Source organism: Ornithorhynchus anatinus, chromosome X1, assembly GCF_004115215.2.
Source record: "Ornithorhynchus anatinus isolate Pmale09 chromosome X1, mOrnAna1.pri.v4, whole genome shotgun sequence".
Taxonomy (NCBI): Eukaryota; Metazoa; Chordata; class Mammalia; order Monotremata; family Ornithorhynchidae; genus Ornithorhynchus; species Ornithorhynchus anatinus.
Genome location: NC_041749.1, coordinates 105,606,535 through 105,622,182, shown reverse-complemented (window position 1 = coordinate 105,622,182; position 15,648 = coordinate 105,606,535). Strand labels below are relative to the sequence as shown.

At 48.5% G+C, this 15,648-nt stretch overlaps 1 protein-coding gene across 4 annotated transcripts in view; it reads left to right on the top strand.

Moving 5' to 3' along the window:
* CATSPERD (cation channel sperm associated auxiliary subunit delta) overlaps window positions 1-15,648 on the top strand; it is a 62,318-nt gene that overhangs the window by 46,290 nt on the left and 380 nt on the right. For 2 of the 4 annotated variants that reach the window (XM_029050057.2, XM_029050056.2), the window contains exons 16-21: window positions 1,901-1,979; window positions 5,948-6,000; window positions 7,987-8,061; window positions 9,322-9,456; window positions 13,958-14,141; window positions 15,237-15,394. In XM_029050057.2, the coding sequence (XP_028905890.1) occupies window positions 1,901-1,979; window positions 5,948-6,000; window positions 7,987-8,061; window positions 9,322-9,456; window positions 13,958-14,141; window positions 15,237-15,394 (684 nt within the window). Of the gene's footprint in view, window positions 1-1,900; window positions 1,980-5,947; window positions 6,001-7,986; window positions 8,062-9,321; window positions 9,457-13,957; window positions 14,142-15,236; window positions 15,395-15,648 lie in introns of those variants that run through there. The other 2 variants (XM_029050060.2, XM_029050058.2) reach the window with 2 other exon arrangements.

Sequence of the window (15,648 nt, the reverse complement as noted above, 5' to 3'; positions counted from 1 at the left end):
GTGAGGGAGAAATTGAGGACACTATTTAATAATAATAATAATAATGGTATTTGTTAAGGGCTTACAATGTGCCAAGCACTGTTCTAAGTGCTGGAGGGGATACAAGGTAATCAGGTTGTCCTACGTGGGGCTCACAGTCTTAATCCCCATTTTACAGATGAGGTAACTGAGGCACAGAGAAGTCAAGTGACTTGCCCAGAGTCACACAGCTGACAAGTGGCAGAGCCAGGATCAGAACTCATGACCTCTGACTCCCAAGACTGTGCTTTTTCCATTGCACCACATTGCTTCTATTTATATCAGGGCCCTCCTGTTAATGAGAGGAAATATACCTGAACAGGGGCCAGGCCACAGCCCTAGGGGCCCTGAGAGGACCCTTACTTCCGGAGTGACTACTGGTCGTTGTGTAAGGATGAGCTGTTAGAGCCTTCTCCAAAAAATGAGTTAAAATGGTGACGGGCTCTTTTTCTTAGCAGGCTTCAACTCCTCCCTGCTCTCCTGCCTGTTGGGGCTGGTGTTCTGTGTCCATCGTAATAATAATAATGATAATAATAATACTGGTGTTTGTTAAGTGCTTAATATGTTCCAAGTACTGTTCTAAGCGATGGGGTAGATACAAGGTCATCAGGTTGTCCCACATGGGGCTCACAGTCTTAATCCCCATTTTACAGATGAGGTAACGGAGGCATAGAGAAGTGAAGTGACTTGCCTCACACAGTTGATAAGTGGCGGATGGGGATTAGGACCCACAACCTCTGACTCCCAAGCCTGGGCTCCTTCCACTAAGCCATGCTCATTCAGTGAGGCCTGGGTCCTGGGTCAGGCCCCAGGGCCCTGGGAAGACTTGGGTGAGCCCTGATTGGCCCTGGGGGTGGTGGGGAGGGGTTTCACCCCAGTAGGGACCCAGTAGGTCCTCTCAAGCAAGTTCATTCATTCAGGCATATTTATTGAATGCTTACTGTGTGCAGAGTGGTGTACTGAGCTCTTGAGAGAGTTCAGTATAACAATAAACAGGCGCATTCCCTTGCCCACTATGAGCTTACAGACTAGACACTGTTTCGGCTAGTAACCTCCGGGTCAATTCTGGAATTGCCCTGGGTGCTCCAGGGCTGAGATGGGGCCAGGATAGTACCCTGGAGCTGTTGGGGAGGAATTAGGCATTTTTAGCTCTGCTCCAGTTCACACCTGCACCTTTAGGGCTCTGCTGGCATCAGACCGGGGCCCTTTCCTACCGTAAAGGCAGATGGAGGGAGACTGAGCTAAGTCCTTTTAAACTTCTGACCCTCTGACCACCCCCGACCTGCCAGATACCCTGCCGGGATGCCTCTGGCAGGCAAGCGAGTGCTTATTTCCATGATGGGGCTAGCTTCATTCATTCATTCATTCATTCAGTCAGTCAGTCAGTCAGTCAGTCATATTTATTGAGTGCTGACTGTGTGCAGAACACTGTACTAAGCCCTTGGAAAGTACAATTCGGCAACAGATGGAGAAAACGGGCTCACGGTCTAGAAGGCTTCTTGAAGTCCCTTCTGGGCTGAGGATTCGCCAATCCTTTTGCAGGATCTGAGCAGCCTGAGTGGAATGGGTATTTGAGCGACTGTCTGGTCAACTTGTTCCACGTAAACAGCCCAACTGGATACCTCCGGTTGAAAACGTCAAATTCTTCGGATCTCAAAGTGGATTTTTGGCCCACGGGATCCGGCTGACCTGTCTACATGGGACAGATACACCAGAGGATTGTTCAAACCTCTGCTTCACTGGGGCCTTCCCAACCAATTCTCTATGTCACTCCTCTGAAGATCAATTTTGCCAGGGGATGGGGGAGGTGAGGGGAGAATGGTTACCATTTCTTAGTTATACTCGGGTAATTAAAGGCTCCTCTTCTCCTTTTCCTCTGAAGCGAGAAGCTATCAAGCTTATCTACGGTCACTGTGGATATAGCCAACAAAGGTATTTCCTGTATAGATCTCCAGCCCCTGGTAAGTATAAAGCTTCTGGCCTTTCTAGTGTCTGTCCTTTCAAGGTTGAGGACAGAAATTTGGTACTGGGGCAGAAGCCAGTTCTAAGTAGGCCTTCTGATTTTATATTTAGTAAGGTTCCTGAAAGGGTAGGCCACAACCCCTTCATTCATTCATTCATTCATTCATTCAATAGTATTTATTGAGCGCTTACTATGTGCAGAACGCTGTACTAAGCGCTTGGAATGTACAATTCGGCAACAGATAGAGACAATCCCTGCCCATTTAAGGGCGCTCAGTCTAATCGGGGGAGACGGACAAAACAAGACAACTTAATCACGGTAAATAGAATCAAGGGGATGTACACCTCATTTACAAAATAAATAGGGTAATAAAAATATATACAAAGGAGCACAGTGCTGAGGGGAGGGGAAGGGATGGGGGAGATGCAGAGGGAAAGGGGGGAAGGGGGCCTAGCTGAGGGGAGGTGAAGGTGGGGCAGAGAAGGAGCAGAGGGAAAAGGGGAAGCTCAGTCTGGGAAGGCCTCTTGGAGGAGGTGAGCTCTCAGTAGGGCTTTGAAGAGGGGAAGAGAGTTAGTTTGGCGGAGATAAGGAGGGAGGGCATTCCAGGACAGCGGGAGGATGTGGGCTAGGGGTCGACGGCAGGATAGGTGAGAAGGGGGGACGGTGAGGAGGTGGGCGGCAGAGGAGTGGAGCCTACGGGCTGGGCAGTAGAAAGAGAGAAGGGAGGAGAGGTAGGAGGGGGCAAGGTGATGGAGAGCCTTGAAGCCCAGAGTGAGAAGTTTTTGTTTCGTGCGGAGGTTGTTAGGCAACCACTGAAGGATTTTAAGGAGGGGAGTGACATGTCCAGAGCGTTTCTGTAGGAAGATGATCCGGGCAGTGGAATGAAGAATAGACTGGAACCGGGAGAGAAAGGAGGAAGGGAGATCAGAGAGAAGGCTGACACAATAATCCAGCTGGGATATTATGAGAGCATAATATTATGAGAGCCCCTTGAGAGACAGCCAGTGGACAAGAATCACATTAAAACCCTAAGTAAAAGATGACGTCAATAGCCATTCTGATCGTTACAGCTCCACCCCAGACCAGAGATAGCTCTCATTCAAGGCTTCCCTCTGGGGAGGTGTGGCAGGTAAAGTTGCCCCTAGGGAGAGGCATATCCTTTTCGTGGGCTCACCGCAGCAGAGTGGCCCTGAGTCCACTCAACTGTCGTGGAACCCTTTCTGCTGGAATAAATTCAGTACTAAGCAGTTGGAGCGGGACAAGAGAATACGGGTTTCCCTGCCCTTAAAGAGGTCACGGCCTAGTTTGAGAAAAGCAAGACCTACTGAAAAAGGTCGTAGGCCGGTAATGCAATCGAACATAAAGAAACCCGCTGTTGGCTGTTTACACAATGCATAATGCATATATTAGTATTATATTAGGAGTAGGGGCATTGATTGCATTCAATCTTGATGGAAGTTCCAAACTTCCTTCTCCTTAATGGGAATGCTTCCCCTATCCATACTTTATTTTTCCCCAGCCATAACCTATTTTAGTGTCTGTCTTCCCCTGTAGACTTAAACTCCTTGTCGGCAGGGATAGGTCTACCAACACTGTTGTATTGTACTTTCCCAAGTGCTGAGTACAGGGCTCTGTAAACCGTAAGCGCGCAGTGTATCCCACTGATCGATGGTTGAATGTTGGTATTTGTTAAGCGCTTACTATGTGCCGAGCACTATTCTAAGCACTGGGATAGACACGGGAATCAGGTTGTCCCACGTGGGGCTCACAGTCTTAATCCCATTTTACAAATGAGGTAACTGAGGCACTGAGAAGTTAAGTGACTTGCCCAAAGTCACACAGCTGACAAGTGGCGGAGCCGGGATTAGAACCCATTGACCTCTGACTCCCAAGCCTGTGCTCTTTCCACTGAGCCATGCTGCTTCTCAGTGCTTCCTCCTTTTACCCATATTGCTAAAGATGCAGGCATTCCACTAGAACTTACCTGTTTTAAGGTGGTGAGCTTCCTAAAGGGACAGTTAAATGTAACTCCCAGTTTCCCCCATTTCCGAGTTAAACTGAACGGCTGCAGTGTAGTTGTACGGCCAGTTCTGCTATTCCCACGTGCTTCTCTAGCACGTTCTGGACAGAGCACAGTGGAGGAACGAGGGACCCTTCCTTCACCCCACAACACGTGACCGTTCCTGGTAAAACACGATCCGCCAGTACAAGTAGATTCAGTGAAGAGAGAAATAGTTGTGCCCGCACAAGTGGCTTGGGTCAAGGTGTGATGTCGATACACTTCCCAGCCTCAGGCTTACTGTATTGTTCAGTCTTTTGTGTTTTTTTGCTACTTGAGGGTAATTAGTACACTCACTGCATAACTCTAGAGAAGTAGTGTGGCCCAGTGAATGGAGCAAGGGCCTGAGAGACGAGAACATGGGTTCTAATCGAGCCTGGCTCTGCCACTTGCCTGTGGGTGACCTCAGTCAAGTCACTTCACCTCTCTGGGCCTCAGTTACCTCATCTGTAAAATGGGGATTAAGACTGTGAGCCCAATGTGGGACACGGACTTTGTCTAATGTGATTAGCTGGTATCTACTCCAGCGCCTAGTATGGTGTCTGACACACGGTATGCGCTTAACACATATCATCAAAACAAAACTCTACAGTATGGTGGTGTGTGTGTGTGGGGGGGAGGTCGTCAAGCATTCTGCTAGTGGTGATCACAGCATATACAGGAACTGGTATTGACAACTGTCAGTCAAGATGGTATCTTCGAACTACCTACCCCCTAACCCGTTAATTCCTAACCCATTAAATCGATAGTTAATAGAACACAATTACGGAGTAACGGGAGGGTCTCCCAGAACTCAGCCTTCATGTTATAGAACTCCCTGCCCCCTCCACGGCATTTCTCACTGTACCTGGATCTCGTCTATCTTGCCGCCAACCCCTTGCCCACGTCCTGCCTCTGGTCTGGAATGCCCTCCCTCCCTCATACCCGACAGACAACTACTCTCCCCCTCTTCAAAGCCTTATCGAAGGCACATCTCCTCCAAGAGGCCTTCCCTGACTAAAGCCCTCCTTTCCTCTTTTCCCACTCCCTTTGGCGTCACCCTGACTCGCTCCCTTCATTCACCCCCCTCCCAGCTCCAAGGCACTTATGTACAGATCTGTAATTTATTTATTTATATTAGTGTCCTTCTCCCTCTCTAGACCATAAGCTTGTTGTGGGCAGGGAACGTGTCTGTTTATTGTTATAGTGTACCCTCCCAAGCGCTAATTCAGTGCTCTGCACACAGTAAGAGCTCAATAAATACGGTGGAATGATTGAATGAATGACCGTAGTGAAAACCTTTGTCAGCTGCAGGCAAATAAGTACCCCGATTCTCTTCTTGATTGTGGGGGCTCTTGTTCCTCCCCAGCCCACTGTAGACCTAAGTGCTGCTCTGATGAAAGGCACCCGGGCTGCTCAGCTCTCAGAAGATGGTAACTTCAAGCTCTCCTTCCCACACATCGGGGGGAGAGCTGTGATGCTTAGATCATGTGCAGTTCAGAAGGGAGAGTATCGATAGAGGGAATGGAAAAGGTGTTTGCTATAATACGGCATTTTTACCAAATACAACAACGTTTACAGTGCTGTAAAGGAAATCACTATGAATTACGAGTAAGTTCACGCACAGGCTCTAAGAGGATCGTGGAAGGCAGAATCTGGCATTTGATCAGTCATGTTTATTGAGCGCTTACTGTGTGCAGAGCACTGTACTAAGCGCTTGGGAGAGCACAGTATAACAGAGTTGGTAGACGTGTTCTCTGTCCACAGTGAGCTTATAGTCTAGAGATTAATTGAAATAAATAAATTACAGACAGGTACATAAGTGCTGTGGGCGTTCTTGAATCTGAATTGACTCAGAGAATTATACAACTCAGATAATATTGGATTGGTAATGCTGCTAAAATTTTGTGTCTCTTTTGTGCCGGTAGACAGCTCTCATTGTGCTTGGGTGTCCCCTGAATAAAAGGATCGAAATTGTACGGTAGGTATGAGGTCATTGTTATGGCTCAGTTTATGCCCACAATAACAGTGAAATCGGTTTATCAGGGGAAATAGTTATTACCTCCCCTCCCTACCTCTCTTTCTTTATTTGTACTCCCTCTTCCTGTTTTTTCTTTCTTTCTTTTTTTAGGGGGATGGGTGGTTTCATCAAGTTTTCTTCTCTATGCTTGCTCTTTCCTCATTTTTGAGGGGGCACCCTAAGAACATAAGCTATGCTATACTGGGTCAGACCAGTGGTCCGTCCAGCCCAGTGTTCCATCCCAGAGGGTAGCGGAGGAACGGAATCATAGTTGCCCTCCTTAAATTCCAGTCACTTGGGATGTTGATTCTATTTATTGCTATTGTTTTTGTCTGTCCGTCTCCCCCTATTAGACTGTAAGCCCGTCAAAAGGCAGGGACTGTCTCTATCTGTTACCGATTTGTACATTCCAAGTGCTTAGTACAGTGCCCTGCACATAGTAAGCGCTCATTAAATACTATTGAATGAATGTTAGAACTTTTATCCTCACCTCTTTCCAGACCTTATTTGATCCTGCTGATGTTTTCCACCTACACAACTTCCTGGGGTCTGCTGTTGTTTTCCACCTACACAACTTCCTGGGGTGATGGATTCCATATGCATGCCATTCACAGCAGCATGGCCTAGTGGCAAGAGCGTTGGCCCGGGAGTCAGAGGGCCAGAGTTCTAATCCTGCCTCTGTCCCTTGTCTGCTGTGTGACCTCGGGCAAGTCACCCAATTACCTCATCTTTAAAATGGGGATTAAATCCTACTCCCTCCTACTTAGACTGTGAGTCCCATGTGGGGCAGGGACTCTGTCCAACCTGGTGACCTTATACGTACACAGCGTTTAAAACAGTGCTTGGCATGTAGTAACTGTGGTATTTGTTAGGTGCTTAATATGCGCCAGGCACTGTAGTAAGTGCTGGGTTGGGAACAAGCCAATTTGATTAGACTCAGTCCCTGTCTTACATGGGGTTCACAGTCTCAATCCCCATTTCATAGATGAGGTAACTGAGGCCCAGAGAAGTGACTTGCCGAGGTCACACTGCAGACAAGTAGCAGAGCTGGGATTAGAACCCATGACCTGACCATGACCATAGTAAGTGCTTAACAAGTACCATAACTATCTATTAATTATGTATCCACTGGGTGAAGAAGTGTTTCCTCTGCTCTGTTAATAATAGTTATAATAATGTTGGCGGTATTGGTTAAGGATTTACTATGTGCTAAGCACTTGTATTCACAGCTGGGGGTAGGTACAAGATAATCTGGTTGGATATAGTCCCCGTCCCACATAAAGCTCCCAGCCTGCCTCCCAACTTTAGAGTTCAATGGGTGCCCCCTCGCCCTCGTAGAGTAAAATTTTCATAGTTTAAAATGCCCCCTTGCCCTCGTAGCGTAAAATTTTCATAGTTTAAAAGCTTCAAATATTTTTTTAAAAAAAACAGTAGAAGGCCATCTATTTCCAAGGACAGAGTGGCGATATAGCAGAAAGGAACTAGCATGTCCATGGTGGACATGCAGCATAGGAAGCAGCATGGCCTAGTGGGTAGAGCCTGGGCCTGGGAGTCAGAAGGACTTGGGTTCTAATCCCGGCTCTGCCACTTGTCTGCTGTGTGACCTTGGGCAAGTCAGTTCACTTCTCTGGGCCTCAGTTACCTGTGAGTCCCATGTGGAACGGGGACTGTGTCCAACCCGATTAGCTCGTATCTACCCCAGCGCTTAGAACAGTGCTTGGCACATAGTAAGCACTTAATAAATACCATCATCATCATCATGGTGGGAGGGGCGGGAGCACGAGGGGACGGTATTACCAAAAAACCCCTTACAGAATGAAGCTCAAGGTCTTTACTAGGAAAGACCCTGAGGATGTGTCTTGCCAGATTGTCTTTAGGAGAATGAACATCTTGCTAGGCCTTATCTTCTCTGATATGTTCTTAAGGAGACCAGTTTGTTCTCCGCAGGGATATCACAATCTGCAACAAAGGCATCATGAACGCAAAGGTCCTGACAGAAAACTTCTCCTTCACTATCAGCAAGTATGTTTGCAACTGTTTAGATGAATCCTGTGGGTTTCGTATTGTTTTCCTTCTCTCGTGTAACATCCATGTGTGGCAAAGAGATGCAAGAACTGTCTTCCTATTTTCTCATTTTAGGATTTCTCGTTCTACTTCTCTATGTTACCGAGACTTGGTGTTCATAAGAGATAAAACTAACAAATGAGCCCCAGTGGGAAAACCCCCAAACCCCCAAACCTCCTCCTTCGGTTTCCCCCGTTTCTCCTGTCTCTGACTTGAAATTATTGCCTCAGGCCTGAAGCCTCAATGCTCGTTACGCTCTGAGGCAGGACATGATCGAAGCTAGCAAGGGTGAAGTGAATCCTTTGGTTCCCTGGCCATGTCTAGCTTGTGGATAATTCCCTTTGTGGCCAGAATCTGCACCAAGCGATGTGAACAGCTATTACCTCATTCAGACGGGGCTAGGGCTTCCAGAGTCGCGTACTACTGGCTCCACCCCGGAGCACTTCCCGGGAATCCTGACCTCGGGACCTCCAACTGATTGGTCGACAGCACCTCAGCTTTTGCCAACCCCCCAGACATGTTTGCTCCACCGCTCTCAGGGCATTCATTCATTCATTCAATTGCATTTATTAAGCGCTTACTGTTTGCAGACCACTGTACTACGTGCTTGGGAAAGTACAATACAACAGTAAACAGTGAGAGTCCCTGCTCACAATGAGCTCACAGTCTAGAGGGATGGAGACAGACATCAATACAGATAAATAAAACTACAGATAATAATAATAATAATAATGATGGTATTTGTTAAGCGCTTACTATGTTCTAAGTGCTGGGGTAGATACGAGGTAATCAGGTTGTCCCAGGTGGGGCTCACGGTCTTAATCCCCATTTTACAGATGAGGCACAGAGAAGTGAAGTGACTTCTCCAAAGTTTCACAGCTGATAAGTGGCAGAGCAGGGATTACATAAGTGCTGTGGGGTTGGGATTGGGGAAGAGCAAAGGGAGCGAGTCAGGGTGATGCAGAAAGGCGGGGGAGATGAGGAAAAGTGGGTCTTAGTCTGGGAAGGCCTCTTGGAGGAGATGGGCCTCCAATAAGTAACTGTCTGTTGGATTTGAGGAGGGAGGATGTTCAGTCCTTGGAGTCCAGGTTAGTGAATGCCTCAGAACCACAAGCACCTTGGAATGGCAGCTGTCAATCAGGCAGATGATCTGGGTGCAGGGTAGAGAGTTGGACCTCTTCATCATAATAATGTACTGTTTATGTTTTCCCCATGCAGGAATATCTATGACCCTTCCTTGCTGGGTGGTGAGAATGCAGCTAAACAAGACCTTGTCTTTATGTACAACTACACACAGATGGGATGTCCTGCCCTGGTGTATTACAATTTCCCATGGCTACCTCAGCTTGAACTGTAAGCTACCCCACCGACATTCTGGACTTAGGGAACGATGAAGAGGAGGAGGATCTACCCCAGTGCTTAGTACGGTGCTTGGCGCATAGTAAGCACTTAACAAACACCACCATCATTAGGAGGCAGCTGAGGAGGCTCCTTTCCTCTGCGAGCTTTACAGACTTCTGGGATGAGAAATGAAGTGAAATGTGTTCTTCCAGGAGCAATTTGTGGGGTTGAGTGAGCTCATAATGGCTCTGGGCCTATTTGTCCCCAAGAGATGCTGACGCCGGAGCCTGCCAGACCATCCTGCTCTTGCATTAGGCATTTGGAAGTCAGACTAGCCTGCGACTGACTGTAACCCTGTCCTCCTCCTGACTTTCCCATCACCGTAGACAGCATCACCATCCTCCCCGTCTCACAAGCCCGTACCCTTGGCATTACTCTCGACTCATCTCTCTCATTCAATCCACATATTCAATCTGGCAGCAAATCCTGTTGGTTCAACCTTCACGTCATCACTAAAATCCACCCTTTCCTCTCCACTGAAATGGCTACCACACTGATCCAAGTGCTTATCCTATCCTGTCTTGATTACTGCATCAGCCTCCTTGCTGACCTCCCTGCCTCCTGTCTCTCCCCACTCCAGTCCATATTTCACTCTGCTGATCAGGTCATTTTTATACAGAAATGTTCAGTCCAAGTTTCCCAACTCCTCGAGACCCTCCGTAGTTGCCCGTCCACCTCCACATCAAACAAACTCCTCCCCATTGGTTTTAAGACACTCTATCACCTTGCCCCCTCCTACCTGACCTCTCTGATTTCCTACTACAACCCAGACTGCACACGTCACTCCTCTAATGCCAACCTACTCACTGTGGCTCGATCTCTTCCATCTCCCTGCCGACCCCTCGCCCGCATCCTGCCTCTGGCCTGAAACTCCCTCCCTCTTAATAATAATAATAATAATAATGATGTTGGTATTTGTTAAGCGCTTACTATGTGCCGAACACTGTTCTAAGCACTGGGGTAGATACAGGGGAATCAGGTTGTCCCACGTGGGGTTCACAGTCTTAATCCCCATTTTACAAATGAGGTAACTGAGGCACCGAGAAGTTAAGTGACTTGCCCAAAGCCACACAGCTCACAAGTGGCCGAGCTGGGATTTGAACCCATGACCTCTGACTCCAAAGTCCGTGCTCTTTCCACTGAGCCACGCTGCTTCTCTTCATATCTGACAGACGATCACTCTGCCCACCTTTAAAGCCTTCCCCAACTAAGCCCTCATTTCTTCCTCTCCCACTCCCTTCTGCATTGCCCTTTTACTTGAACTTCTTCAGGTTAGAAACGCTGCCCGTGTTCATGACATAGCGTGGTCTGGCAGAAAGACTGTGGGGCTGGGAGTCAGGAGACCTGGGTACTGATCCAGCTCCGACACTGACCTGCTGGGTGACCTTGAGAAAATCGCATCCCCATTTTACAGAAGGGGAAAACTAAGGCACAGAGAGGTGAAGAGACCTGATTTTCCTCCCTCTTAGATTGTGAGCCCGTCATGAGAAAGGACTCCAGTTATCTTGACTGGACTCCAGTGCTTGACACCCAGTAAAGCATTTAAATTCCACATTTTTTTCCCTCAAACCACTGAGACAGAATCCTGGGCTGGATGGACTATGAGTTTGACCCAAGATGATGCTGGTAGTATTCTAATGAAGGGGGGGTGGTGTCCGTGGGTTTGGGTTAAGTGCTGTCACTGGAATGATCCAGTTTGGGGAGACATAATAATAATAATGATGATGGTATTTGTTAAGTACTTACTATGTGCCAAGCACTGTTCTAAGCCCTGGGGGAGGGGCGGTACAAGGTAATCAGGTTGTCCACATGGGTGTCACAGTCTTCATCCCCATTTTACAGATGAGGTAACTGAGGCACAGAGAAATGAAGTGACTTGCCCAAAGTCACACAGCTGACAAGTGGTGGAGCTGCGATTAGAACTCATGACCTGTGACTCTCAAGCCCATGCTCTTTCCATTGAGACATGGTCTACTTGGAGGAGTGACACTGTCCAGTCACTGTCTTTGGCCAGGTGTCTTCACCCTCCTCTGTTCCTGACCATTTTGGCTCCTAAATGGTGATGTGAGGCCGAGATGAGGGTAGGGAAATCAGGAATCAGGGTCCGGGATCCCAAGCTGCTCACAGAAGAATTGGAGCATATTAGGGCCAGTAGGATGTGGCCTGGAGGAAAAGGGATATCAATCAATCAATCAATCAATGGTATTTAGTGAGTGCTGACTGGGTGCAGAGCACTGTGCTACGGGCTTGGGAGAGTCCAAGCCAATGGAGTTGATAGACATGATCCCTGCCCACACGGAGCTTCCAGTCACCAGGGGGATAATAATAACGGTATTTTTGCTAAGCTCTTACTACTTGCCAGGAACCGTACTGAGTGCTGGGTTGGCTACAGGTAAGTCGAGTTGGACACAGTCCCTGTCCCACGTGGGGCTCTCGGTCTCAATCCCCATTTTACAGATGAGGTAACTGAGGCCCAGAGAAGCGAAGTGACTGGCCCAAGGTCACAGAGCAGACATGTGGCAGAGCCAGGATTCGAACCCATGACCTTCTGGCTCTCAGGCCCGTGCTCTATCCACTACACCATGGTTGCTCCCCCTGCCCCGCCTCCCAGGGAGCTGCAGGACCAGCCTGCTCTCTCCATCCTACACCCACTTTCCCCTCTCAGCTGGCCTTGCAGGTGGCTGAATGCAGAGGTGCCACATTCCTGGTGAAACAGCTTTTCCCTGGGGAGATCTTCCCAGCCTGCTTTCTTTCTCCCATGGAACCTTTTTGACAATGAAGCATCTGAAAACTTTTGCCCACGGAAGGATGACATTGAGGACTTGTGGAAAGAACTTGGGCCCAGGGGTCAGGAGACTTGGGCTCTGCTACTGGTCATCTGTGTGACCTCAGGCTAGTCCCTTAATCTCCTTGGGCCTCTGTGTCCTCATGTGGGAAAAGGGCAGAATATTCATTCATTCAATAGTATTTATTGAGCGCTCACTATGTGCAGAGTACTGTACTAAGTGCTTGGAATGTACAAATCGGTAACAGATAGAGACAGTCCCTGCCCTTTGATGGGCTTACAGTCTAATGGGGGAGACAGACAAAAACAATAGCAATAAATGGAATCAAGGTGATGTACATCTTATTAGCAAAATAAATAGAGTAATGAAAGAACATACAGTTTAGTGGACGAGTACAGTGCTGAGGGGAGGGAAAGGGAGGGGGGAGGAGCAGAGGGAAAGGGGGGAAGGGAGGGCTTTGCTGAGGAGAGGTGAAGGGGGCTAGAGGGGGATCAGAGGGAGCAGAGGGAAAAGGGGAGCTCAGTCTGGGAAGGCCTCTTGGAGGAGGTGAGCTTTAAGTAGGGTTTTGAAGAGGAGAAGAGAATTAGTTTGGCGGAGGTGAGGAGGGAGGGCATTCCAGGACTGCGGGAGGACGTGGCCCAGGGGTCGACGGCGGGATAGACGAGAACGGGGGACGGTGAGGAGGTGAGCGGCAGAGGAGCGGAGTGTGCTGGGTGGGCAGTGGAAAGAGAGAAGGGAGGAGAGGTAGGAGGGGGCAAGGTGATGGAGAGCCTTGAAGCCTAGAGTGAGAAGTTTTTGTTTCTAGTTGAAGCCATGAGAGTGAATGAGTTCACCGAGGGAGTGAGTGTATATGGAGAACAGAAGAGGGCCAAGAACTGACCCTTGAGGAACCCCAACAATTAGAGGATGGGAGGGGGAGGAGGAGCCTGCGAAGGAGACCAAGAATGAACGGCCAGAGGGATAAGAGGAGAACCAGGATAGTAGTCATGGGGATGCTGTGAGGCTAAAATGAGATCATTGAGGAGAAGCATCATGGCTCAGTGGAAAAAGCATGGGTTTAGGAGCCAGAGGTCATGGGTTCTAATTCCAGCCTTGCCGCTGGTCAGCTGTGTGACTTTGGGCAAGTCACTTAACTTCTCTGTGCCTCAGTTACCTCATCTGGAAAATGGAGATTAAGACTGTGAGCCCTATGTAGGACAACCTGATCACCTTGATTCTACCCCAGTGCTTAGAACAGTGCTTGGCACATAGTAAGTGCTTAACAAGTACCATTATAGAGAAGCAGTGTGGCTTAGTAGAAAGAGCATGGGCTGGAGAGTCAGAGATCACGGGTTCAAATCCCGGCTCCACCGCTTGTCAGCTGTGTGACTTTGGGCAAGTCACTTAACTTCTCTGTGCCTCCGTTATCTCATCTGGAAAATGGGCATTAAGACCGTGAGCCCCACATGGGACAACCTGCTCACCTTGTATCCTCCCCAGCACTTAAGTGCTTAACAAATGCCATCATTGTTATTATTATTATTATTGTTACTAAGCTCTTTGAATTTCTGTGGCACTTTCATTTTCCAAAGTATCGCTCAGATGACCTTAGAGGGAAATCCGACACTCGTTGAGAAAAGAGCACCAAGATAAAACTTACATCTTTCCTGTTTCTCACTATGTCGTAGGTGGCACGGTCAAAATTTTCTGGGCCACATTACATCAGAGTTTGTCATGTTGGAAGTGAACGGGATTTTTGATTACACCTATTTGTTGTCGGTTAAGGAAGCCAAGTGTGAATCACAACCTCAGAATTGGACTTCTATAATGAAAAGTTCCCGCCACAAAACACCATTTTCTTGGAATAGGGAGGTAATGTTTGTTCTCCAAAGAATGACATCAAAAGGCAGGTGGTGCTCGATTGAACTATCAATCGAAAGCTTTGTGCGGGATCAGGGTTTGAGACCCCATTCCTTCAATTCTGCTGCGAAGACTGGAGAAAAGGAAAGGACTGAAGAAAAGATGGAGCAGGCTGGCCGGACAAATCCGTGTCATCTTGCCCTCGACCGCTGACCAGCGAGTCGGATCTCCGTAGTGCCATTTAGAGCCAGTGGGACCTGGGAGATTTTTGGGACCTAATTTTAGGTTTCCCTTCTATGGATATGGCCTCCCAGTCAACTTGCAAGGTGTCGCCTCATTTCTTGGAATGAGGGTGCAGGGAGAGAGTTCCTGGAGCACCTTCCTCTTCTTCTTTGTATAGAAGTAGCGACCAATTCCCTTCAGCACCTTCCTCTTCTTCTTTGTATAGAACTAGCGGCCAATTCCCTTCAATTACTTCAGAGGGTGCGGATTGGGGAGGATTGCCTCCCTGTCCAGCTTAGGGTGGCGTCCTCCGAATGCCGGCTCCCCCGAAGTTGGGAGGCAAGGGCAGTTTTTGGGGTGGGTGAACTGGGCTGCTAATCTAAGGGGGTTCCTGCTTTACAGAGCCCACTCTCCTTCTATGTGAGCACAGACCCCCAGAGGGCTCAGTCAGTCAGTCGTATTTATTGAGCGCTTACTGTGAGCAGAGCACTGTGCTAAGCGCTTGGGACGCCGTGAGTGTTTGGCGACCCCAGGCTCCATTTGGGAGCATGTTTCCAAGAGAGGGACTGCTTGCCACTTTGGTAATTCTGCTCTTTGCACCTCCCTCCTCCTCCTTGATCTGAACCCGGGGGGTGCAAAACCCTGGAACCAGGATCTCCTGGGGAAGGGGCAGTTCAAGGAACAGAGCTACTGCAGGAGCAAGTAGTTCTGCTCTTGAACCAGCCCCTCAGCCTGGTGCCCCCAAATTCTGGGGCCCCCAAATTCAGCCCTGGTGGGCGCTCAAAGGCCCTCTGGGCCACACACCCCATCCTGGGCCACTCGCTTTAGGCACCGTGGACCGATGAGCCCCCTGGTGATTTATGAGGTCTTTGTAATGTTTCCTAGAATTACATCACCTGCTATCAGAAGAACAGCAAAGCACCTCTGAAGTGGCTGGAGCTCCGGTATGAAGTCCTAGGGGGCAGTACGTCCAACAGAGTTATTTTTGCCAAAAGGAACGGGTATTACATCTTTTCCGTCTCTGTCGTGGACCCCAATATCAGGTGAGTTGGAGTTAGTGAAAATGACCCTCTTGATGGTAACATATTTAAAGGGGGTGGTGGCCACATCTGTCTGAGGGGAGAGTCCTCTGCTGGGGCAGTGCCTTTGGAGCTTATAATTCTAATGGAATCATTATTATTGTTATTATAGGCTTCTGCTCCAGGCCTCTGAACAGGCCCTAGGTCCCAATTCTGCAGCTCAGACTGTTTTGGCTCCATCTTTTATCTTGAGCAGGAAAATGCAGTGATAATCAGTG